The sequence below is a fragment of the Mobula hypostoma genome, chromosome 12 (assembly GCF_963921235.1).
Source record: "Mobula hypostoma chromosome 12, sMobHyp1.1, whole genome shotgun sequence".
Classification (NCBI taxonomy): Eukaryota; Metazoa; Chordata; class Chondrichthyes; order Myliobatiformes; family Myliobatidae; genus Mobula; species Mobula hypostoma.
Genome location: NC_086108.1, coordinates 42,885,110 through 42,912,785, shown reverse-complemented (window position 1 = coordinate 42,912,785; position 27,676 = coordinate 42,885,110). Strand labels below are relative to the sequence as shown.

The 27,676-nt window shown below is 40.7% G+C and overlaps 1 protein-coding gene across 1 annotated transcript; it reads right to left on the bottom strand.

Moving 5' to 3' along the window:
- Positions 1–665: 665 nt before the first annotated feature.
- Positions 666–27,570, bottom strand: LOC134354520 (fibronectin type III domain-containing protein 7-like). Its single transcript, XM_063063442.1, has 13 exons — positions 27,348–27,570; positions 26,602–26,862; positions 25,235–25,495; positions 24,537–24,791; positions 22,853–23,113; positions 22,484–22,744; positions 20,880–21,140; positions 18,940–19,200; positions 18,318–18,578; positions 11,852–12,112; positions 11,335–11,622; positions 7,478–7,720; positions 666–754 (listed from the first exon to the last, which is right to left on the bottom strand). Exons 1-12 carry the CDS (start codon positions 27,568–27,570, stop codon positions 7,479–7,481), a joined length of 3,096 nt encoding a protein of 1,031 aa, XP_062919512.1. The 3' UTR covers positions 666–754; position 7,478.
- Positions 27,571–27,676: the final 106 nt, after the last annotated feature.

The window sequence follows — 27,676 nt, the reverse complement described above, 5'->3', positions numbered from 1 at the left end:
TAATGACTAAAGTGCTGAGATTTGTTTTATTTATATGCATCAAATATAGAACCAATATATTACAAGGAAATCAGTAAAAATATAGGTTTTTTTATAAGTATGAAGACTGTCATTGAAGTAATTGCACTTGGCTTCTACAGTGAAGTTGTATTTTCTCTTTGTATATCACCGAGAAATAAAATCATTCTATTCACTTACTCTTACATTATGAAGTTGTGCCACAGTAAATAATCATAATAGAAACATAACATTTAAAAAAGTCATTATATTAGCATCACATATATAGACAATCTAACATCTACAGGACACATCAGTTCTATTAGCATACCCTTCTGAGGAGTATTATGTGATAATTATAACTCCGGGGAAAACAATTAAGTACTACCCATGCAGAGACATTTTTACAATTTTCTAGATGGCTAGTTGTTTACTAGACATAGTTGGTAAACAGTCAATGTGATAGAAAGATATTTTAATGTAGCTGACTAAACAAAATGGAATATGATTTTTGATGTCAACGTGAGATCAGATTTTGGCAATTTCACATGTTAAAATATTTATTACTTTTAGTAGATTTCTTTGCTGACTGCATTTTGTGTTCCAGTTGAACCACCAGATATACTGACAATCTTGTAACAACTGTTAATAATAATTTGTTGCAGCCTTTTAAACTACAGTTGTAACCATACTGTGCATCCTTTTTATTCCTTCATGCAATATATGGTCATCTGTTCTTTTGAAGAGGAATAATAGCCTAGAATGAACACAGGGAACAATTAAAGTCTGCATTGTTAAACATTTTCATTAAATATCTAACTTACTGAAGATTTTTCCCCTTTCTTCAGTTAGGAACATGAAAGAATAGAAGTTTACAATGTTATTTCCTCACTGGCTCTTTGAACAATCCCAGCTAATTACACTGACCTGCTTTTTTCACATTGCTTTGCATTTTTCTCTGCTTCAGAAATAACTCTAACCTCTGTATTGGGAATATTTCCTGATTTTTTTTTCCTTATTCATTCAGTTATGGTGCTATGTTGGTTACCGACTGTCACCTTCTCAGAAAGAGGAATGAGTGTTTCTTTCATCACCAACATCATATTTTAAAATCGCTGAAATTCCTGATCCCAGAAGTGTCTCTGCCTGTAAACTTAGTTTCTTATTCATAGAAACATAGAAACATAGAAAATAGGTGCAGGAGTAGGCCATTCGGCCCTTCGAGCCTGCACCGCCATTTATTATGATCATGGCTGATCATCCAACTCAGAACCCAGCCTTCCCTCCATACCCCCTGACCCCTGTAGCCACAAGGGCCATATCTAACTTCCTTTTAAACATAGCTAATGAACTGGCCTCAACAGTTTGCTGTGGCAGAGAATTCCACAGATTCACCACTCTCTGTGTGAAGAAGTTTTTCCTAACCTCGGTCCTAAAAGGCTTCCCCTCTATCCTCAAACTGTGACCCCTCGTTCTAGACCTCCCCAACATCGGGAACAATCTTCCTGCATCTAGCCTGTCCAATCCCTTTAGGATCTTATACGTTTCAATCAGATCCCCCCTCAATCTTCTAAATTCCAACGAGTACAAGCCCAGTTCATCCAGTCTTTCTTCATATGAAAGACCTGCCATCCCAGGAATCAATCTGGTGAACCTTCTTTGTACTCCCTCTATGGCAAAGATGTCTTTCCTCAGATTAGGGGACCAAAACTGCACACAATACTCCAGGTGTGGTCTCACCAAGGCCTTGTACAACTGCAGTAGTACCTCCCTGCTCCTGTACTCGAATCCTCTCGCTATAAATGCCAGCATACCGTTCGCCTTTTTCACCGCCTGCTGTACCTGCATGCCCACTTTCAATGACTGGTGTATAATGACACCCAGGTCTCGTTGCACCTCCCCTTTTCCTAATCGGCCACCTCTTATATTTAAACTTCATATTTAAGAAGTTACGGAACCTTTATCCTCAATAACTGAACTTTTAGTTTAATTCCCAAATACTCTAATTGACTTCTTGACTACTTCTTAACTTTTCAAATATTTATGAAAAATCCTACTACTTTCTGTAATGTCATCTCCTCCTATAGTTGGAGTGCCCTTTCTTGGATCAATATTCTGTCCAAGATAACTGCAACACTCTTACTTTTTGATTGTCATACTCATACCTATTGATCTACATGGACCTTTTGACTTCTGCCACCCATTTCCACCAGTTAGTTCCTGATTTCTGGTGCTTTCACAATCTCTCCAGCTCTATCATAACAATCCACTCTGCCCTGGTGTTCTCTCAGTGCTTCTCATCTGAAATTATTTCTCCGTATTTTGTGACTTGTGGCATCTCTTTTGACTCCCTTTTGTTTCCTCAAATTGTCCTTCCATATTAGATGTGCCTTCAAATGGTGAACTCATTGTACCTCAATCCTGGAATCCCTGGGGGAAGTGGAGGTGATCCTGTCCATAATCAGAAACTTTGCTGGATTCCATGAGAGTGGAAGAATAATGACAAAGGATGTCAAGGTGAAATGTAGACCACTATAAGGAACCAGAGACCGGAAGTCTAAATCAAAAATAGAAATTCTAGAGGTACCTACCAGGCCAATCAGCATCTGTGGAAGGAGGAAGAGATAATGTTTCATAAGACCACAAGACACTTCCCCATAACCTTTGATGCTCTGATTAATCACATCAACCTCCACCTTAAATATACCCAATGACCTGGCCTCCACAGCTGTCTGTGGCAATGAATTCCACAGATTCACTACCCTCTGACTAAAGAAATCTTTCCTCGTTTCTGTTCTAAGTGGATGTCCCTCAATTCTGAGAGAATTCCACTATAGGAAATATCCTCTCCAAATCCACTCTAGCTAGGCCTTTCAATATTCGATAGGTTTCAATGAGATTCCCCCCACCTAATTCTTCTAAGCTCCAGTCAGTACGGGCCCAGAGCCATCAAACACTCCTCGTGTTAACCCTTTCATTCCTGGGATCGTTCTCGTGAACCTCCTCTGGGCCCTCTTCAGTGTCAGATAAGGGGTCCAATACAGCTCACAATACTCCAAGTGCAGTCTGACCAATGCCTTATGAAGCCTCAGCATTATTTCCTTGCTTTTATATACTCTTCCTCTTGAAATGAATGCTAACATTACATTTGCCTTCCTTACCACCAGCTCAACCTGCAAGTTAATCTTTAGGGAATCCTGCATGAGGACTCTAAGTCCCCTTGTACCTCTGATTTTTTTTTTTGCTCGTTTAGAAAATAGTCTACACCTTTATTCCTTCTACCAACACGCATGACCATACGCTTCCCTACATTATAATCCAGCTGCCACTTTTTTGTCCATTCTCCTAATCCGTCCAAGCCTTTCTGCAAGCTCAACACTACCTGCCCCTCCACCTATCTTTGTATTGTCCACAAAGCCATTAATTCCATCATCCAAACCATTCACATACTGTATAATGTGAAACAAAGTGGTCCAATAACTGACCCCTGTGGAAGACCACTAATCACCAGTAGCCAACCAGAAAAGGGCCCCTTTATTCCCACACTTTGCCTCCTACCAGTCAGCCAATTTTCTGTCCATACTAGTACATTTCCTGTAATACCATGGGCTCTTAATTTGTTAAGCAGCCTTATGTGCAGCACCTTGTCAAAGGCCTTCTGAAAATCTAAATAAACAATATCCACTGACTCTCCTTTGCCTACCCTACCTGTTATTTCCACAAAGGGTTCCAACAGAACTGTCAGGCAAGATTTCACTTTTAGAAAACCATGCTGACTTTGGCCTATTTTATCATGTGCCTCCCAGGTACCCTGAAACCTCATCCTTAATTATAGACTCCAATATCTTTCCAACCACTGAAGTAACTGGCCTATAATTTCCTTCCTTCTGCTTCCCTCCCTGCTTAAATAGTGGAGTGATATTTGCAATTTTCCTGTCTTCAGGAACCATTGCTGAATCTAGTGATTCCTAAAAGATTATTACTGATGCCTTCACAATCTCATCAGCTACCTGGTGTGTAGCCCATCTAGTTCAGATGACTTTTCTACCTTCAGACCTTTCAGCTTCCCAAACACCTTCTCCTTAGTAATAGCAATGACACTCAATTCTGCCCTGACTCTCTAGCTGTGCTACAAGGTCGTTTACCTTATTCTGTACACTGCATGTATTCAAGTATAACACCTTCAGTCCTGTATCAATAACCCTTTTTAATTTTGGCCCCCCGTTACACTTTAACTCATCCCACCAACTGCATGTCCTTCCTCACACTCTCACTACACACTGCATCTAGTTGTATACCAACTGTTCCATCCTCAGTCCTATCAGTCCAGTTCCCATCCCTCTGCCAAATTAGTTTAAACCCTCCCCAACAGCTCTAGCAAACCTGCCCACAAGGATTTTGGTCCCCCTCAGATTTAGGTGTAATCCACTCCTTTTGTACAGGTCATACCTTCCCCAGAAGAGATTCCAATGAACCAGAAATCTGAAACCCGCCCCCTGCACCAATTCCTCAGCCATGTGTTCATCTGCCAAATCATCCTATTCTTACCCTCAGTGGCACGTGACACAGGCAGCAATCCAGCAATTACTACCCTGAAGGTCCTGCTTTTCAGCTTTCTGCCTAACTCCCTGTATTCTCACTCAGGTGCTCCTCCCTTTTTCTACCTATGTCATTGGTGCCAATATGTATCATGACTTCTGGCTTTTCACCCTCCATGGACCCATTCCGAGACATCTCTGACCCTGATACCTGGGAGGCAACATCCATATCTGGGTGTCCCTTTCATGCACTGAATCTGCTTTCTGCTCCTCTAATTACGGAATCCCCTATCATTACTGCACTCTTCTTATCTTAACTCCTTCCCTTCTGAGCCACAGCATCAGAATCAGTGCCGGAGACCTGGTTGCAGCGGCATCCCCCGCTAGGTCGTTGCCCCCAAGAGTATCTAAACCAGTTTACTTATTATTGAGGGGAACGGCCATGGGGGTAGTCTGCACTGGCAGCCTATTCACTTTCCCTCTCCTGTCAGTCACCCAGATACCTGCCTCCTGCAACTTAGAGGTGACTACCTCCCTGTAGCTCCTATCTATCACCTCCTCATTTTTCCATATGAGTCAAAGGACATCCAGCTGCAACCCCATTTCCTTAAATTATTCTCTAAGGAACTGCAGCATGGTGCACTTTGTGTCGATGAAGCTATCAGGGAGACTGGAGGTCTTCCAGTGTTCTCACATCTCACACAAAGAACAAACCGCTACCTCCAGAGCCATTCTCAGTGCACTAGCTCTGTACTGACAAAGAAAAAAAAATACTAGCAACTTACTTAGCACCTATGCCTGTGCTCACCCAAACCCGTTGAGCCAAAGCCTGACCAGTCTAACACTGGCCCACTCACACAAACGCCACTCCGCTTGCGTATCCATTTTTTTATTGGCCACACGCTGATTGCAGCCTGCTGAAAAGAGCCAAAAACACTTCAGTGCTTTGCAAACCTCGTGCTGATTTTAGTCCACCGACTATTGTTAATGATATACTAACTCTCATTCCTACGTTTCCTTTTAGATTGTCTTTCAGATTTTATATAAGCCATTCTTACTCATTTAATTTCCCTTCCACCTTCCCTCTACATTTTACATGCAATTTATAATGTATTTGGTCTTTTGCTTTTGAAGTGCTTGTTTCTATACAGTATGTCTATGAAAATGAGAAATAAATATAATTTCTCGATACAGAGGAACTACCACACGTCTCATAGTAACTGTTGATTTAGTTACGGATGCAGTACCTTTCTCTAAGCAACATTCATTTTAGTAAGTCTAAGTATAATTGGGAAGCCACTAATTGCACTTTCATGGAATAATGGCTAGATATGAAATGGAATACCTCCCAAAAAATCAAAATCTTCAAGCAGCTATAGAAGGGTAACAGGGTTTTAGATGATCAAATGCAGCAGAAAACACAAAGCTTGCTGACAAGTTTAAACATCAGACCAAATGATTAGAAACATAGAAACATAGAAAACTTACAGCACAAAGCTGTGCCGAACATGTCCTTACCTTAGAAATTACCTAGGCTTACCCATAACCCTCTATTTTTCTGAGCTCCATGTACCTGTCCAGGAGTCTCTTAAAAGACCCTATCGTATCTGCCTCCACCACCATCGCCGGCAGCCCATTCCACACACTCACCACTCTGTATGTAAAAAAACTTGCCCCTGACATCTCCTCTGTACCTACTTCCAAGCACCTTAAAACTGTGCCCTCTCATGCTAGCCATTTCAGCCCTGGGAAAAAGCCTCTGACTATCCACACAATCAATGCCTCTCATCATCTTATATACCTCTGTCAGGTCACCTCTTGTTCTCTGTCACTCCAAGGAAAAAAGGCTGAGTTCACTCAACCTATTCTCATAAGGCATGCTCCCCAATCCAGGCAACATCCTTATAAATCTCCTCTGCACCCTTTCTATGGTTTCCACATCCTTCGTATAATGAGGCAACCAGAACTGAGCACAGTACTCCAAGTGGGGTCTGACCAGGGTCCTATATAGCTGCACCATTACCTCTTGGCTCCTAAACTCAGTCCCACAATTGATGAAGGCCAATGCACCATATGCTTTCTTAACCACACAGTCAACCTGCGCAGCAGTTTTGAGTGTCCTATGACTCGGACCCCAAGATCCCTCTGATCCTCGACACTGCCAGGAGTGTTACCATCAATACTATATTCTATCATCATATTTGACTTACCAAAATAAACCACCTCACACTTATCTGGTTTGAACTCCATCTGCCACTTCTCAGCCCAGGTTTGCATCCTATCAATGTCCCATTGTAACTTCTGACAGCCCTCCACACTATCCACAACACCTCCAACCTTTGTGTCGTCAGCAAATTTAATTTCCATTCCTCCACTTCTTCCTCCAGGTCATTTATAAAAATCACGAAGAGTAGAGGTCCCAGAACAGATCCCTGAGGCACACCACGGGTGACTGACCTCCATGCAGAATATGACCCATCTATAACTACTCTTTGCCTTTTGTGGGCAAGCCAGTTCTGGATCCACAAAGCAATGTTCCCCTGGATCCCATGCCTCCTTACTTTCTCAATGAACCTTGCATGGAGTACCTTGTCAAATGCCTTGATGAAATCGATATACACTACATCTACTGCTCTACCTTCATCAATGTGTTTAGTCACATCCTCAAAAAATTCAGTCAGGCTCGTAAATTACTGGAATAAAAATAAGCAAAACATGCTTTAATAATAGATTTGGGCATCTGACCACAAGCTGAACAAATCAAATCTATAGAAGCACATTTTAATAAGGAAATTTGTCTACTATTTCTCTCAATTATATTAAGTTACTAATACACAAAAAAAAATCTGTAGTACAAAAAAAATCAAAAAACCCTTTTGGTATATCTGTTTAGAATAAACCTTCAATGACTTATCATGTATTTTCAAGGCAGAAAGACTTACCTTAGAAAAAAATTACTGGAGTGATTTCACTTTCGCCAGCAGAATTTAAAGCAACAATTTCAACTGTATCATTCTGAACATTTGAAACTTTACACGAGAGAGTTGATGTTCTGCAAATCTCATTTCTTTCTAAATTGGAAACTTCATACACAACATACTCTGCGGCATTAATCGACTCCTTCCACGATAGAAATAGTGTACCATTTTCCCAAGAAGAATTTAGATTGGTTGGAGAGCAAGGAACTGAAATACAAAATATTATTTATTCATGATTGGTTTGTTACTTGCATAATGCTGAATTTAAAATGCCAGCAAGAGATTGCTTTTCTTTTGAGTGAAGAGACTAGAATTTTGCATTGAGTAAATTGATTGTTATTTAAATTTCTTAACGCAAAGTGCAGTAAATCCTGAGAGTTAGTCATTAGAGTATATTCAAAGCAGAGACATGTATTTTTGGATCAGAGGTGGGTTGGGGTGGCAGAAATGGTCTTGAAGTATCAGAGATGACTTTGATCTCTGTAGCAGGTTCAGTAAGCATCAAGCCTACTAGGTCCCATGTGTACCCTGATCATCTAGATTCATCTCACCAGCACCTCTCTTATCTCTTTACTGGCCTTAAAATTCTGGTGTAGTTTTCAGGCACAATTGAGTTGATATTATCTAATTTCCTACATATTTTAGTCATTATACAGTAATAATTGAAGGTCAAGATGATACGTGACTTGGATGGAATGTCATTTGGCTCTTGAACGTTCTCCACCGTCAAAAATTTCATCTCTGATCTTCATCTTGATTTCCCAAGTGCTTGCTGCCCTTGTCCTTATCAATGTTAAAGATTACAGGTTAGATGATGAAGTTGAAGAACAAGTTATTAATACTCTATGGCAGGAGTGAATCAGGTCATGTGCAAAGCAATGACATTCCCTGCGCAAAGATCCTTTTAGAGCATAACAGGAGAAGCTCGACCACATTATTTAGTTGAGGTCTATTACTGGTTATACTTTACTTTATACTTTATTGTCACCAAACAATCAGTACTAGAACGTACAATCATCACAGCGATATTTGAATCTGCGCTTCACACTCCCTGGATTACAAATATTAAATATTAAAAATAGTTAAAATTAGTAAATATTAAAAATGTAAATTATAAATCATAAATAGAAAATAGAAAAATGGGAAGTAAGGTGGTGCAAAAAAACCGAGAGGCAGGTCTGGATATTTGGAGGGTGCGGCCCAGATCCGGGTCAGGATCCGTTCAGCAGTCTCATCACAGTTGAAAAGAAGCTGTTCCCAAATCTGGCCGTACGAGTCTTCAAGCTCCTAAACCTTCTCCTGGAGGGAAGAGGGACAAAAAGTCTGTTGGCTGGGTGGGTCGTGTCCTTGATTATCCTGGCAGCACTGCTCCGACAGCGTACAGTGTAAAGTGAGTCCACGGACGGAAGATTGGTTTGTGTGATGTGCTGTGCCGTGTTCACGATCTTCTGCAGCTTCTTTCAGTCTTGGACAGGACAACTTCCATACCAGGTTGTGATGCACTCTAGAAGAATGCTTTCTACGGTGCATCTATAAAAATTAGTGAGGGTTTTAGGGGACAGGCCAAATTTCTTTAGTTTTCTCAGGAAGTAAAGGTGCTGGTGGACCTTCTAGGCAGTGAACTCTGCTTGGTTGGACCAAGTCAGGTCATTTGTGATATTGACCCCGAGGAACTTAAAGTTTGTGACCTGTTCCACTTGCGCACCACCGATGTAAATTGGGTCGTGCGGTCTGCTACTCCTTCTGAAGTCAACAACCAATTCCTTCGTCTTGCTAACGTTCAGGGATAGGTTATTGTCTTCGCACCATGCCACCAGGTTCTTAATTTCCTCTCTGTACTCAAACTCATCATTACCTGAGATACGGCCTACAATTGTTGTGTCATCAGCAAACTTATATATTGAGTTTGATGGAAACTTGGCTACACAACCATGAGTGTACAGTGAATACAGCAGGGGACTGAGTACACAGCCTTGTGGGGCACCGGTGCTCAGAGTGATTGTAGAAGAGAGCTTCTCCCCTTTATTCCTGGAAAAAAGCAAGCTTTAATGGCCATGCCACATTGAGATTCTATTTAGTTGGGGCCTATTAATTTACCTCCTCTTCTTTGTTAGGCCATTCCTGCACGCTACCGCCACATTACCAAATACTTTCTCACCTCTCACTCATAATTGCCCTCTGATTCTCCCTAGCCCAAAAAATTGATTCTTTCTATTAATGAACCTTAATATAGGCCACTGATCTCTACCCAAGACTTGTCACAAGGCAATGATCTATCAAAGACCAGTTCACATCTCTCCTTGCCCCTCTCCCCAACTGGGTTCATATTCTCTGATGAACAGACGCCCCTGTACAGGGTCTGATTTGCCCACTGGCTGCCAGTCTCAGATCTGGCTAGCTTATCTTTCTTCACTTATTCCACAACATGTGAAGGAAGTTGGGTAATATCAATTCAATTGGGCTGAAAGTCCACACTACAATTTTAAGGCCAACCAAGGGAGAGGCACTGGTGAGATGGAACTTAGGTGTCATCAGGGTATATAGGGAGCCTGATATTTTTGGATAATATTGTTTAGGAGTATCTGTAAATGAGATCGAGAAGCATGCCAAGAAAGATGATCGGGCAATTCAAGAGAAACAAATGGAGATTATTCCCTGGCTTTATTTCAATAAAACAGTGACACTGAGTAAGGTCAGTACCATCCAACTCAGTTAGGAGGCAAAACATTGAAGAGGATGATGTAGTCATCGAAGTAGAAGGCTAAGGTTGGATTAAGAAGGAAGTAGTTGTGTATATAAAAAAACGTACCGGAACACATGATTTGTATTTATTTTCTTGTACATTAATATCTTCTAAGTCCCAACAGTACAGAGCTGTAGGAATCGTTTAACAGTATGATGCGATTTCAAATACGAGGGGTGATTGATAAGTTCGTGGCCTAGGGTAGAAGGAGTCAATATTAGGAAACCTAGCACATTTATTTTTCCTACATTTACACACTTAGTCCAGTGGTCGTGGGACATACGGATCCCTTCTTTGTAGAAGTCAGTGTCTTGGACCTCCAGAAGTGGTCCACAGCAGGGGTGATTGATAAGTTTGTGGCCTAAGGTAGAAGGAGATGAGTTATTAACTTCAAATTTTCTGCATTTTCACACAGAGTAGAACTGCACGCGCATGTAACAAGAGCTGTATAACTTATCTCCTTCTACCCAAGGCCACGAACTTATCAATCACCCCTGCTGTGGACCACCTGGAGGTCCAAGACGCTCTCGTTACATGCACGTGCAGTTCAACTCTGAGTGATTATGCAGAAAGTTTGAAATTAATAACTCATCTCCTTCTACCTTAGGCCGTGAACTTATCAATCACACCTGCCATGGACCACTTCAACAAAGAAGGGATCCGTATGCTCCACGACCGCTGGACTAAGTGTGTACATGTAGGAGGGGACTACATTGAAAAATAAATGTGCTAGGTTTTCTAAAATTGGCTCCTTCTATCTTAGGCCATGAACTTATCAATCACCCCTCGTATGTGAAAATGTGCTCTGTTTTCACACAGAGAGTGGTGAATCTGTGGAATTCTCTGCCACAGGAAACAGTTGAGGCCAGTTCATTGGCTATACTTAAGAGGGAGTTAGATATGGCCCTTGTGGCTAAAGGGATCGGGGGTATGGAGAGAATGCAGGTACAGGGTTCTGAGTTGGATGATCAGCCATGATCATACTGAATGGCGGTGCAGGCTTGAAGGGCCGAATGGCCTACTCCTGCACCTATTTTCTATATTTTTATGTTTCTATGTTTTTAATTCTATCACTTACCACTGATACCAGTTAAAGGAGTGCTTGGGCTGCTAACTCCTGCTGAATTCCGAGCTGTAACAGAAATGTTATATGTGGAACTGCAAGGAATCGGGAACTGGAAGAATGTTCTGGTTGTCCAATATGAGCGCAGTATAAACAGGGAGAACGGATCCTGTTCAATTTGTCCATTAATATCTACTTCATAGTCTTCAGCACAGTGACTGTCCATCCAGTTGACCTCAATTTCTTGTACTCCATTACTGGCAGGACCCAATATGGCTTCGATGTCTTCTGGTACACATGGAACTAAATGTCAACATGGATGGAATAACAAGTAAGATGAAATGAACACCAGTCGTATTAAACTAGAATAAAACTGGTCAGGCAGTTGCTATTTGTATGCCTATAAATAGACAGGATTTTTGTAAAAAGTAATATGTATAGTACATATTAATATAATCTTTTTTCATAACAAATAAGGTTTTAAATGAAAGCACTGATGTAGAATAATGGATAGTATTAGTAGTACATTTACCTGTGCCGACTTCATATGTAGTTTCAATTATATTCCTACAAACTCCATCAGAAGCATAAATAGACACGTTGTACTTGGTACCACAGCTCAGCTGCTGAATGTAACAGCTTGTGTTTGTTGTGTTACAGTAAAGCAGGTCTTCATTGTTAGCACTGACATCTGCCCTATATGATATTGCTGTATTGCTGTCGCCCCATGAAAGCAACATGGAGTTGTTTGCACAGTCCACATTAGCTTCAAGGTATGGTGGATTACATGGCACTGGAAGGTTGAAAAAAAATGTCTGTTATTTCTTGAGTGTTGTATTAGAGGAAAGCATTGTGCAAGTCATTTTAAAGTTGGCAATTTTGTACTAGCAGCACCTCAAATACTTGCAACGTGTTAATATTTCAGATGAAGATGGAGAGTGTATTGTAGTCAAACTTGCTGACAGCACAAGAAGGCATGTTAGGAGAAGTTCACAAAGAGTCTGCTAAAGGACACACAGTGAGTGTCTGGGCATATTTTGGAGGATAATATAATATATATATAATGTAAGTTATCTGATTTGCTGGATAAAAATACAGAATATTGTTTAAATGGACATTGCCCATAGAATGTTGCAGCACAGGGTGATCACCACACTAAGTTATAATGCAATACTACAAATATTAGGACGGCAAATAGAATGCAGGACTTTATTGCAGAGACGATGACAAAAGCTGAGAAATCTTGGCTCCATTGTTCAATGGAGCATTGCACTGGATTTAAATTAGATTTAATTAAAGAATGGGAACTTGAGTGTAGATTTAGAAAAGAGATCAGCCAAACCTGATATGGGAGGCAAGGGGTTAGTAAGTGTGATTTTGCAAACAAAGAACTTAGAAGTAAGCTTTGCCAATGCTATTGCCGTAACTTCAAAGCGAGAAAACTATTAAGTGAAATAGGAGATAGGCATAGACACAGATAGACATGGGAAGCATGATATCACTTCAATTACTGAAACACAATTTAAAGAAAAGGGTTGTGGTTTGGTAATTGAACTGATATCATGCTTCTACGTGTCTATATGGGAGCATGATTCCAAATTAAACATTTTAAAAAGTTAGAGGAGATGGAGGAGAGTAAAATACTGTAAGTGGCAGGGAACACAGGGTACTGAACTGGACTATAAGACTGGAAAGCTGCTACGTTTGCTCTGTAAGACTCAGGACAAAGTCCTTCGCTTTTGGTGTTCATTATTAATGATAGACTTAAAAGTAGGCACCACAATTCGGAAGATTTCAGCTGATATAAAAATTGGCCATGAAGCTGATAGTGAGGAAAGTTGAAAATAGACTCAGTGGCCACTTTATTAGGTACAGCTAATATAAATATCTAATTAGATAATATGTGTGGCTAGGCAGAGCTCTAACACCATCTATGAAGTTTGCTGATGACACAGCTATTGTTGACAGAACTTCAGGTGGTGATAAGGAGGCATACAGGAGTGAGATAGATCAGCTGGTTGAGTGGTGTTACAACAACAACATTGCACTCAATGTCAGTAAGACCAAAGAATTGATTGTGGACTTCAGGAAGGGGAAGTTAATCGAACACATACCAGTCCTTATCGAGGGATCAGCAGTGGAAAGGGAGGGCAGTTTGAAGTTGGTGGGTGTCAACATCTCTGAAGATCGATCCTGGGCCCAACATACTGATGCAATTACAATGAAGGCCCAACCGTGGCTATGTTTCATTGGGAGTTTGAGAAGACTTGGTATATAACCAAAGACTCCCACAAATTTCTAGAGACGTACTGTGGACAGCGCCCCAGCTGGTTGCTTCACCGTCTGGTACGGAGGGGCCACTGCACAGGATCGGAAAAAGCTGCTGAAAGTTGTGAACTCAGCCAGTTACACTGGGCACTGGCCTCCCCAGCATTGTGGACATCTTCAGAAAGCGATGCCCCCAAAAGGTAGCAACCATCATTAAAGAACCCCCCAATCATGCCCCCTTTCGTTGCTACCATCAGGGAGGAGGTACAGGAGCCTGTAGACACACACTCCGTATTTTAGGAATACCATCTTCCCCTCCCCCAATCAGATTTCTGAATGGACAATGTATCCTTGTACATTACCTCACTATTTTTTTCTTTATTTGCTCTCTTTTCTCACTATTAATTTCATTTAATTTTAAAAATTATAATTTTTATTGTAATTTATACTTTTTTATTATTATGTATTGGAATGTACTGCCATGCAAAACAGCAAATTCCACAACATATGCTAGTAATATTAAACCTGGTTCTGATTTTGAGCCAATCATTTGGCAGTAACTCAATGCGTAAAAGCATGCAGACATGGTTAAGGCATTCAGTTGTTGTTCAGACCAAACTTCAGAATGGGGAAGAAATGTGATCTGAGTGACCTTGACTGAGGAATGATTGTTCATACTAGACAAGGTGATTTGAGTATCTCACATACTGGGAGATTTCATAGAAACATAGAAAACCTACAGCACAATACAGGCCGTTCAGCCCACAAAGCTGTGCCAAACATGTCCTTACCTTAGAAATTACCTAGGATTGCCTATAGCCCTCTATTTTTCTAAACTCCATGTACCTCTCCAGGAGCCTCTTAAAAGACCCTGTCATATCTGCCTCCACCACTGTCGCCGGCAGCCCATTCCACGCATTCGCCACTCTCTGCATAAAAAAATTTACCCCTGACATCTCCTCTGTACCTGCTTCCAAGCACCTTAAAACTGTGCCTCTCATGTTAGCCATTTCAGCCCTGGGCAAAAGCCCTGACTATCCACATGATCAATGCATCTCATCATCTTATACACCTCTATCAGGTCACCTCTCATCCTCCGTTGCTCCAAGGAGAAAAGGCCGAGTTCACTCAACCTATTCTCATAAACATGCTCCCCAAACCAGGCAACATCCTCGTAAAACTCCTCTGCACCCTTTCTATGGTTTCCACATCCTTCCTGTAGTGAGGCGACCAGAGCTGAGCACAATACTCCAAATGGGGTCTGACTAGTGTCCTATATAGCTGCAACATTACCTCTCGGCTCCTAAACTCAATCCCATGATTGATGAAGGCCAATGCACCATATGCTTTCTTAACCACAGAGTCAACCTGCGTAGCAGCTTTGAGTGTCCTATGGACTCGGACCCCAAGATCCCTCTGATCCTCCACACCGTCAAGAGTATTACCATTAATACTATATTCTGTCATCATATTTAACCTACCAAAGTGAACCACCTCACACGTATCTGGGTTAAACTCCATCTGCCACTTCTCAGCCCAGTTTTGCATCCTATCAATGTCCTGCTGTAACCTCTGACAGCCCTCCACACTATCCACAACACCCTCAACCTTTGTGTCATCAGCAAACTTATTAACCCATCCCTCCACTTCCTCATCCAGGTCGTTTATAAAAATCACGAAGAGTAGGGGTCCCAGAACAGATCCCTGAGGCACACCACTGGTGACCGACCTCCATGCAGAATATGACCCATCTACAACCAGGCTTTGCCTTCTGTGGGCAAGCCAGTTCTGGATCCACAAAGCAATGTTCCCCTGGATCCCATGCCTCCTTACTTTCTCAATAAGCTTTGCGTGGGGTACCTTATCAAATGCCTTGTTGAAATCAATAGTGCTACATCTACTGCATCAATGTGTTAAGTCACATCCTCAAAAAATTCAATCAGGCTCATAAGGCACAACCTGCCTTTGACAAAGCCATGCTGACTATTCCTAATCATATTATGCCTCTCCAAATGTTCATAAATCCTGTCTCTCAAGATCTTCTCCATCAATTTACCAACCACTGAAGTAAGACTCACTGGTCTATAATTTCCAGGGCTATCTCTACTCCCTTTCTTGAATAAGAGAATAGCAACCTCAACCCTCCAATCCTCTGGAACCTCTCCCATCTCCATTGATGATATAAAGATCATCTCCAGAGGCTCAGCAATCTCCTCCCTTGCCTCTCACAGTAGCCTGGAGTACATCTCGTCTGGTCCTGGTGACTTATCCAACTTGATCCTTTTCAAAAGCTCCAGCACATCCTCTTAATATCTACATGCTCAAGCTTTTTAGTCCGCTGTAAGTCACCTCTACAATCACCAAGATCCATAGTGAATACTGAAATAAAGCATTTATTAAGTACCTCTGCTGCCTCCTCCGGTTCCATACACACTTGATTGGTCCTATTCTCTCATGTCTTATCCTCTTGTTCTTCACAAACTTGTAGAATGCCTTGGGGTTTTCCTTAATACTGTCCGCCAGGGCCTTCTCATGGTCCCTTCTGGCTCTCCTAATTTCATTCTTAAGCTCCTTCCTGCTAGCCTTATAAGTTTCTAGATCTCTATCATTACCTAGTTTTTTGAACCTCTTGTAAACTGTTCTTTTCTCCTTGACTAGATTTACAACAGCCTTTGTACACCACGGTTCCTGTATCCTACCATTCTTTCCCTGTCTCATTGGAACATATCTACGCAGAACCCCACGCAAATATCCCCTGAACATTTGCCACATTTCTTCTGTACATTTCCCTGAGAACATCTGTTCCCAATTTATGCTTCCATGTTTCTGCCTGATAGCCTCATATTTCCCCTTACTCCAATTAAACGCTTTCCTAACTTGTCTGTTCCTATCCCTCTTCAATGCTATGGTAAAGGAGATAGAATTGTGATCAGTATCTCCAAAATACTCTCCCACTGAGAGATCTGACACCTGACCAGGTTCATTTCCCAATACCAGATCAAGTACGGTCTCTCCTCTTGTAGGCTTATCTGCATATTGTGTCAAGAAACCTTCCTGAACACACCTAACAAACTCTACCCCTACCAAACCACTCACTCTAGGGAGATGTCAATCAATATTTGGGAAATTAAAATCTCAACCCTGTTATTATTACACCTTTCCAGAATCCGTCTCACTATCTGCTCCTCGATGTCCCTGTTACTATTGCGTGGTCTATAAAAAACACCCAGTAGTGTTATTGACCCCTTCCTGTTACTAACTTCCACCCACAGAGACTCTGTAGATGATCCCTCCATGACTTCCTCTTTTTCTGCAGCCATGACACTTTCTCTGATCAACAGTGCCATGCTCCCACCTCTTTTGCCTCCCTCCCTGTCCTTTCTGAAACATCTAAAGTCTGACACTCTAAGTAACCAATCATGCCCCGAGCCATCCAGGCCTCTGTAATGGCCACAACATCATAGCTCCAAGTATTCATCCACGCTCTAAGCTCATCTGCTTTGTTCATAATACTCCTTGCATTAAAATAGACACATCTGAATCCATTGGGATTTTCTGTGATCAAATTTCCTGGGATTTTCACGCACAACGTTCTGCAGAGTTTACAGAGAATGGTACAAGAAACAAAGAAAGATCTAATGAGCAGCCATTCTATGGGTGGAAATGCCTTGTCAATGTGAGAGGTCAGAGGTGAATGGCCAGACTGGTTCAAGCTGACAGAAAGGCAACAGTAATTCAAATAGCTACATATTACAAAAGTGATGTGCAAGGAAGCACTTCTGAACGCACAACACATTATACCTTGAAGTGGGCAGGCTACAGCAGCAGAAGACATGAATACACATTCTGTGGCCATTTTATTAGATGCAGGAGGTACCTAATAAAGAAGCAACTTGGTGTATATTCCAGGGGAAGATATAACTGGATTAGTCAATGGGCAGATGAAAAAATGAACACTCATCCACAGAAATATGGGTGATAAAGTATTATAATAGTACAACATAAAAAAGGCCCTTTGGCCAACTACATCCATGCCTACCTTCTGTCCACCTACACCAAACCCATTTTCCCAATTAGGAACTAAAATCCTTCTATGCCTTGCCTGATCGATTGCCTGTCTAAATGCCTCAAAATGTAGTAATTGCATCTGGATTTTCCATTATCTCTGGCCACGTGTTCCAGATTTCAGCTACTCTCTGTGTAAAACTCAGATCCCCTTTAAAACTACGGCAACATACATCAAAGTTGCTGGTGAACGCAGCAGGCTAAGCAGCATCTATAGGAAGAGGCGCAGTCGACGTTTCAGGCGAGACCGTCCTGACGAAGGGTCTTGGCCTGAAACGTCGACTGCGCCTCTTCCTATAGATGCTGCTTGGCCTGCTGCGTTCACCAGCAACTTTGATGTATGTTGCTTGAATTTCCAGCATCTGCAGAATTCCTGTTGTTCCCCTTTAAAACTCCTCCTTCTCACCTTAAAACCATGGCCTGTTATTTTCAGAACCCAATCTCAATGAAAAAAATGAGTTTCTGACTTTTTACCCTATCTATGCCAAAAATTAGCAAAGTTTTTATTCATAGAAGAAAAGGAATACTGTATTTCTGTGTGTGTGTGTGTGGGGGGGGGGGGACGCGCGTGCGCGTGCTCGTGTGCATGTGCACAATGGATTATCCCAATAAATTCTCTGCTCATAGCATGAAATTAACTAAAATGGAAAAGTAGAACAGGTTACCTCCTTGAAAATTGCTTACTGCACTGTCTGAACTGTTGCATACTCCATTAACAGCTACTACTGTTACATTGTATGACTGTCCACACTGCAGGTCACTGATTTCACAGGTTACATCCTCCGCAGAGCACAAGTGTATTTCTTCGTTGATTCCCAATGCAGTGGCAATGTAGAAGTCACTCCCACTGCTTGGCTCCCATGAAACTCTTGCAATATTAGTATCACAATCCACAACGGCAGAGACATTCCTTGAGATGCATGGTCCTGGAATTGTTTTTGGAAAGAGCGTATGCTTATGATACTATTATTCCGAAAGGCTATTTAAAGTAATTAGTAGCCTGGCAATATTGTAACATTTAAAACATTTCTAATGATTGCTTTGCTTCAATTTTAATTTCTGTTTAGAAAAGCTAACTTTGAATACTAGAAAATAATTTACATCTTTGTCTTCCGGTGGTATTGCATATCTAACTACTCTCTAATACAATTAATATTTACATTGTAATATTGCATGAACAATCCTATCCTTCACCTTTCTTTGCATCTGTTGTTTTACTATCTTGATTTTTACTTTGTTACTTGAGTTAGGATGTTAACAGCTTCTAGTTGAGGATGAAGACATTACCTGTTTGAATAGACACTTGTACACTTTTGGAACTGTTGCACATCTCATTAGCAGCTGTTACTGTTACGTTGTATGACCCTCCACAGTGCAAGTCAATCATATTGCAGGTTGTTCCCACTGCATTGCATTGGTGCTCAAGTCCATCACTCGCTTCTGCAGTAGCAAAGTAAGAGTCGCTCCCGTCGGACTGCTCCCATGACACTAAGGCATCATTGGTATCGCAGTCCACCTGAGCAGTAATACCCTCGGGGATACATGGTGCTACGTTTTATAAAGGAAAGAAGCTTTCAGTTTGGTATCAATTACATACGTACATCATATGGTAGCCATTTAATAGCAGCGTGTGTTGCAAAATAACTTCTGGGAAACACAGTTAGAAGTGACTAGCTTTGAAAATAAAAGGATGGTTTCATAAAAGTGGCAGTCAGAAAAAGCTCAGTTGATGATAACTAAAATGCATGTTAGAGGTATTAATAGAGAATTTGATCAAAGATAAGTGAAAGAGATTGACTAACATTATTTGTGCTTTTAAATATTGACAGTGATAAACTGACCAAGTGAGAGTTATGACTAACGTAGACCAAACAAGCAGAAAGAACAAATGATTGGAGAAATGAAGTGGTAGATTTAAAAAATAATTTGATGAATACGAATTCACAATCGTCACAGAAAATTAAGACCGACCTATCATTCTGGTTTTCAAAATATTGATAGTAATGAATAATTACAATAATAGCAGATTGTTTAATATAGACGCCAACTAGATATATAGAATATCATTTTTAAATTTAATTGCATGAGACAGGATGTTAGATTAAAAGAAATTTACTATGAAAGAAAAAGAAAAAAAATGATCTTCCTGATGAAGTGATTTAAAAAAATTAAAACTTTAAAGCAGTAAGGATTAAATGAAGCCAGAAGTGGATTGAAGGTAATTATCAGAATCAAAGATAACTAAATGTAATGTGATGGACGACAGTTGCTGAAATACTGAGCCTATGGACATAAGAGTTAAAAAATACATGTGGACTAAGATGTTAACTGTCCTGTGCTATCACCAGTGGGATCATCAGTTGATCTGCCACCTGTCTTAAGGAGTTTCGGCCAATGTGCCATCTGGGTTAAATGATCAGAAAGGTGTGATATTTGTTTAGCTTAATTTTCTTTGGGGTTTAACAGTACCTCAGCACAGTGGCACAGCTGGACTGAATCCAGTTCCAACAACCTGGACTCAGTCCTGACCTCTGGTGCTGTCTGTGTGGAGATTGCACGTCCTAACTGACTGCCCGGGCTTCCTCTACATGCTCAGGCTTTCTCCCATATCCTAACATGTGGTTTGAGAGATTAATTGCCTTATTGTGTAGGTGTGTGGTAGAATATCGGAGGAGTTGATAGGAATGTGGAGAGCTTAACAAAGGGATTAGTGTAAAATCAGGTGCTTACAAGTCGATGCATGCTTGGAGGATCAAAGAACTTCTTTCAGTGATTAACATTTGCATACAAGATTAAAATTGATTGGGTGAACTGTGAAGGAAGGACCTGTTCAACTATTTGGCCTTTTTCATCTTTTTCTATGTCCACTAGAATATCTTTGCCTCATTGTAAGTTTCATAATCCAAGTAGCAATATATAGTGTTGTTGAAACAGGAAACCAATATCAAAATGGAAGCATGCTGTTGTTATTTTGATCTGGAATGTAAATACGTAAATATAACCATAGCTGTCAGACTTCATTGATACATAGAATTTTGATTTTACTACCCATGACACAGTGTATAAGTAATATTGTGTAATAACATATGATTGACAACATTGAAATATCATTTACCATATATAAAATTGATATGCATGATCATTGAAAATAATTCAAGCATGAACTTTTAAGTATAATTTATGTGGGCAAACATTGTCTGAAACAGAGCACGAGTAGAAGTGGTTACCTGTCTGAACAGTCACCACTGCACTTTGTGAGCTGTTGCACATTTGATTAACAGCCACTATTGTTATGTTGTACAACTTCCCACAGTGCAGGTCAAAAATTTCGCAGGCTCCCTCTTGCGCCCTGCATGATTGTGTATGTCCATCACTTGCTTTTGCAGTTGCAATAGAGAAATCACTCCCACCCTTCTGTTCCCATGACGCCAGTGCACTATGGATAGTGCAGTCAATGTCAGCAACCGTGTTCTGAGGAGTGCAAGGTCCTACAGGGAAAGGAAATATGCTTTAGATTGCTACTAACAATGCGTCTCCAAAATCTGTATTCTATTCTTATAGCTATTATTACAATATGCTATTCACATTATAATGGCTAATACTATTGTAATAGAATTTTATTACAATTATATTGAATTGTTTCAATTCTATGTTAGTGTAATAGTACCACTAAATGTGTTGTTCCTGTGTTGAAGTGTAATTTCATTTATTACTGTAATCATGCTGTGTTTTAACAGTATTGTGCTCTTCAAGTATTTTTTGATTATCTGAGTTGGAAAATATTTTCCTTTAAAGGACAGCTTCTTACATTAAAATGAGTAAAATTAGAATTTATAGGGAGGTTGAAAATAGAAATGAAATACATAATGACAAGGAGCTTTTGGACCGCAGCAAGAGATGCATGAAGAAGTTATAAAGATATGCACACTGTGGAATTAGATCAAATGTTTTCAAAGGGTTGGTGCAATATGCTTAAGGCAGAGGTTCAAAGTAAATTCGCGACTGATTCTGCACTGTAATATCTGAGGAGTCCAATGTTAACGAGATTCACAACATATGCCTGTGATGTTAAACCTGATTCTGATTCTGTTGAGCACAATCGGGAAATTTCTGGCACCATTTCTTGGGAAATTGAGGACATCCACATTTGCGGACAAACTGCACTGGAGTCTTGAGCTTCCTGACAGTTACAGAAAGAAATGCCAGCCATTTGACAAGGCCCCTAGCACTTCTCACAAGAGTACAGTACACTATTTTTATTGAACATAGCATAATAGTAGCTCAGTAAAGTAGTTAGTAAAATAAAGAATACATTGTGTATCCATTAATTCATACAGCTTTGGAAAATGTTAGCTCTGTTATCCAGAATCATTAGAGCATCAATCAAAGTATCAGTGGAAACACTTTAAACTAAACGAAAACACAATACGTTTTTACAATGGAGTTTCTGTTCAAAAACAGCACGGCAGTGTGGTGGTGAATGCACTGTGCCAGCCTGTAAGATCAGAGTTCAATTTCCGCCACTGTGAGGAGTTTGTACTTCCCCTCCATGACCGTGCGTGTTTCGTCTGGGTGCTCTGGTTTCCTCCCACCTTCCTAAGACGTAGGGTTAGGGTAGTAAGTTGTGGGCATGCAGCATAGGCACCGGACGCATGGTGATACTTGTGGGCTACCAGTACAATCCTCACTGATTTGATTTGACGGAAACCTCACATTTCACTGTCTTTAAAAGCATTAAAGGAAGTATAGCCGTGATCTTTAATCTAATCTGCACTACGAACTGTAGTCAAACAGAAGGACCAAACAAACGACAAATGGAATTGAGCGATACCTGTAAGTACATTCACCACTGCACTCTGAGGACTGCTGCAGATGTCATCTGTTGCTAGAACAGAGATCGTGAAATATTCACCACACTGCAAATGTGGGAGCTGAGCCCTTGTACTACTTGTGTTGAATAAGGCGATTACTTTTTGTCTGTCTCGAGCGGCGACAGTATATAACTTGGCTCCTTCAGTGTCATTCCACGTGATGGACACTGTATTTGAACTGCAGGTTAGCTCAGCTGCTAGGTTCTCTGGAATGCAAGGTGCTATTCAAAAATAAAAAAAAATTGTATCAATTCTTCTGGCCTGGACTGTATCATAATTAATAAATCTGACCATTTCCGTTGTGCATACTACTAAGTGGATAGTATTACCAGTTTGTATTTGGATGGAAGTACTCGAAATGCCATGCCGGCTGTAACTCAGTGTCGTTACGGTTATGTTATAGGACTGTCCACAGTGTAAATCCAGCATTTCCTGGCGTGTCTCTGTTGTGTTGTGTGAGCGTATATGACCATCACTTCCCTCAGCGGTCACATCGAACTCTTTTGCTCCATTAGTCCGGCCCCATGAAACTACCACTCTGTTGAAGTTACAGTCCACATTGGCGACAATTTCATCTGGAGCACAAGGTGCTATAGAAAATAATATGTAAACATTAAAATTCATCAGGCTCGTGCCAGAGGATGGAGAGATGGTTGTTGCCAACATTTTACAGAACTTAGGTTGCTCTGACAAAGTCACCTTTATATTCTATAGATTGAAATCTCAATTTACGCATTGGTTAAACAAGTCAAGAGCAAGCCTGACCAACAGACCTGTCTGCTTTCACTGAATATCGATAGATGGATTTTGCGGTCATTAACAAGTATTATCAATCATTTCAGTTATAAAACCTGATCTGGTATCCTGAGAGAAATTAAGAGAACCACTGTCCCAATGACCTGTTGTTTACCGACACTAATTTGATCTGAAGGCCAAGCTGGTTCTCTATACTGAGAGGCAATCCATGAGGATGAGCAGGTTGTGCACTGCAAACAGACTCTTACCCCAGGTAACCTTATGACAGCCTATAATTTGAATTTCAATCAGAGATAGTAAAAGCAATTAGGTTACAGGTGCACATTCCTTTATTCGAAATTCTGAAATCCAAAAAGCTCTGAAAACCGAAGTTTTTTTCGCCAACAGCTGACGTCACTCAGGTGTGATGTGGCAGCACTAGCAGAGGCCGCCAGGCATCAGTTGTGGCTCAGCGCTCATACTGGTTACACGTACATTTGCTGTTTGCTGACGTTTTGTGTTCACTGTTGACTTTGCGTTTAATTTCACTGTGAAAATGTCAAAAAGAGCTGCAGATACTCCTATGGGTAACAATGAGAAAAATAGAAGGAATCTTCTCTATCAATAACACAGAAAGTGGAGTTATTGCCGAAGCTTGATCGTGGTGTGTCTGTGCGGCGTCTTACTGAAGAAAATAGTGTCGGAATTACCACTGCACATGATTTAAATAAACAGAAAGACAAGTTACTGAAGTTTTATAGCGACACTGACAGTGATGTTCTACATTTATTCCAATAAGTCATTTACCATTTGTTTGATTCGGTTCGTTTGAAGCTGTATATTTTTATGTTTTATTGAATGTTTTTGTTGGAAATAAAATTTCTTCTTGTCATTATTCCATAAACAATACAGTATAACAATTATTTACATAGCATTTACATTGTATTATAAGTAATCTAGAGATGATTTAAAGTATACGGGAGGATGTGCATAGGTTTAGTGCGCCGCTGGGTCTTACAGTCCTCCGCGCTGAGACAGGTTAAATACGTGTTTGTTGGTATCGGTGGGGGGGGGGTCTGAAATCCGAAAAATTCTGAATTCCGAAATGCAACTGGCCCCAAGAATTTCGTATAAGGGATTGTGGACCTGTATTAACAATTAAATATATAATCGGAGGCTAGTCTGAAGATGACTGGACCCACTTTGTTGAGTGTGAACAGTCTTGAGGAGATGAAAAGGCCTCATGTGTTGAAGAGAGGTTCTCTCTTTCTATATTACCTGTCTGAATTTCATGGTGGGAGCTTTGCAGGCTGCTGCAGGTTTCACCAAATGCGAGTACAGAGACGTTATATATTTGGCTGCAGTGAAGATCTGGGATGAGACAGTTTGTTTTGGATGTGGTACAGGTGGCTGTGTGTCCATCACTCCCCTCTGCCGTAGCGGTGTACCACAATGTGAGGTTACTCGGCTCCCATGATACAAAGGCAGTGACACCAGCACAATCAGCTTGTATGTTCTGAGGGGGACAAGGGGCTTCAGGACAGGAGGAGAGAGAAAAGAATCAATATTTAATTATAGTAGTACAGAGTTTCAATTGTTTCCATTAATATACACAACAGAAAATAAACTTTTACTGTACAGATGCACAGTGATGACGTAATTACAGTATATTCTCATTCAAATACATACAGTGCATCAGGGTCTTAATTTTCTAACAAGTTATTTTGTCACAAGGCTTTGGCTCACTTATCTGAAAATGGAAGAAATTAAACCTTCTAATGTAAAGGGTTAATGCTAGAAGACATGCAGAAACCTACTGACAATGCTGAATTCTATCACCACTCAGAGGAAAACAAGAGTCTTTACAAATTCTTAAACTAACAGTGTGACCTGACTGGACTGCAGTCTGGAGAACAACCTTTTTGCTGTGACAATGAAATGATTTTCAAACATCTTAAGCCTCTAGGAATTTTTACCTGTTTCAGTTTCAAAAATGGATGTATTTACACTCTGACAGTCACTGTCCACTGCCGTTATAGTTATTGAATATGTCTGACTGCAGTGCAGGTCCACAAAGTCACAGCTCGTCTCTGTTGTGTTACACAGTGAAACGTGTCCATCTTGTCCTTCTGCTGTTGTAATGTACCACATGGCACCCTCAGCCTTCGCCCAGGTCACTGACGTACTCCTGGTGTCACAGTCCAGACTGGTGGAAGTGTGTTCGGGTGCACAAGGGGCTGCATATTACAGAAACACAAAGTAACTGTGACGTGGTGGGAATGGCTAAAATCCACTTCTGTCAATATAAGTAGTCAGTAAAATTGTTTTTGAGCTTGCGAGAATAGTGGATTTATTTTTGTACTTGTTATCAACAAAGAGCCCCCTATAATACTTAACTAATGGAAGCAATAATTACTGGGGAAACAGAAAATTCAGAACACAAAATTCACTTTCGAGCTTAGCTTCACTCAAGGAGGACATTGGTTTTATTGAAAATAACACTAAAATATCTAGAAACAATCTAATGTTATAAGTTTTGGAGGACTTTCAGTACTGATTACATTAAAAGTGTCACTCTCAGGACTTTGGTGGTACCAGACCAGCAGATTTTCTGGACTATTGGATTATATTCCTGTTAATACACTGACACATTTCAATTTTTGGGAGGATATTATACAGTGACATGATAATTTTTCCAGTGAACGTAATAAAGGGTATGCAGAAAACAGGGCCTTGGTCAGTTTATAGAAAGTATAGAAACTGGTCTCTACTTGAACTGAGCTTGAAGGATGAAATGCAGTCGTGGCCCTGTGGGTTTAACGGAAGCTCAGGAACCAGCCAGGGCCAGCTGAGTTGGAAGGGGGCGCGGAAACTTGGTTCAGCAGAGGGGAAGCATGGAAAGTTAGCCCTGGTAAGCTGTAGGTCAAGTATCAGCTGGTGTGTCAGATCCGAACCATCTGGATTTCAGAATAGTCAAATATTAGATAATTGAAGCTTTCTTCTATTTGCATTTTAATATGTCATTCAGCTACCACACTTCTAACAGTTGCATTTACAGCTTTTCTCTGCATCTGTACTGTATGGATTATTGAAAGCCACTGATAGAAAGGACCTTATATTCCCCGTGGCAAGTTTTCTCAATTAATGTTCATTCCATGCCTGATGTTGACAGCTTATCAAAACGTTTAATATTTAGCATAATTCTTTTGTAGGCATACCTAACAGTTTTCTACTTCAATGTGGTGTGATATTTGGATACATGGAAGGTGCACTGTAAGTGAAATTTTCAGGAAAAATTGTACAGTTAATTATCAAACTTACTAAATCACATCAAAACACCTACCAGTGCTGAATGCAAACAGAGAGCTTTGTGAGGTGTCACACACACCATCCAGGGCTGTCACAGTTAAATTATACACCTGTCCACAGTGTAGGTTGGTTATCTGACATTCGGTACTGGCCGTTTCGCAGGAAACTGGGTGCCCATCACTTCCTTCTGCAGTTGCCAAGTAAGAGACTGCACCTTTAGTGTGGCTCCACAATACTGAAGCATCGTTTGTGTCACAGTCTACATGGACATCGAGGTTCTGTGGGATGCACGAAACTAGAAATGGCAAAAGCAACAGATAAAGTGTCACTTACATGGTAACTGCTAAATTTTCTGGAATTGTTTTTAAAACCAAAATATTAAGGCAAATGTTTGTTTATTTAGAGATAGAGCATGGAACAAACCCTTCTGGGCCAACAAGCCATGTCACCCAGCCACCCACATATTTAATCCTAGTCTAATAACAGGACAAATGACAATGACCAGTTAACCTAACTAGCATGTTGTTGGACTGTGGGAGGAAACCAGCGCTCCCAGAGGAAACCCACATACTCATGGGAAGTATGTACAAACTTAGTTACAGAGGACACCGGAATTGAACTCAGAACTTCAACCCCTGGGGCTATAATAGCTTCGCGCTAACCACTGTCCTCCAGAATAAATGTATTCTAGAGAAGGATGTTCTAATAGAGAAGGCACCAAAGTTAATGTGAAGGAGAGAGGAATTAGTAATGCAGGAAATTGCTCTTCGCTGCAGTTACCTGTTCTCATTGTGACCGAAGGACTTTCAGCAGAGTCACAGGTGTCATCGTGCGCAAGGACTGTGACAGTGTAGGTCTCTCCACAGGACAGGTCAGTGATGTCACACAGCGTATCGTTGGCGCTGCATCGCTGCACGTCACCTCCTTCTGCAGTGGCAATGTATGATGATGCACCTTCACAAAATTCCCAGGAGACTGACATATGTCCAGAATCACAGTCCATGTAAGCATTGACGTTCTGGGGGACACACGGTACTGCAAGAAGAAAATTTATCAATAGAGGCTGAAGGGTACATAAAAGGCAACACTGCAAACAATGTATGTAAATT

Bases quoted from the DNA above. Each gene is read 5' to 3' on its own strand.
- LOC134354520 (XM_063063442.1), bottom strand. From the start codon at position 27,570: ATGGACTGTGATTCTGGACATATGTCAGTCTCCTGGGAATTTTGTGAA. The intron at 24,792-25,234 runs GTAAAAATTCCT...CCTGTCCTGAAG, and splicing joins CATTTTTGAAACTGAAACAG to CCCCTTGTCCCCCTCAGAAC. The intron at 22,745-22,852 runs GTAATACTATCC...ATTTTTGAATAG, and splicing joins TTCCATCCAAATACAAACTG to CACCTTGCATTCCAGAGAAC.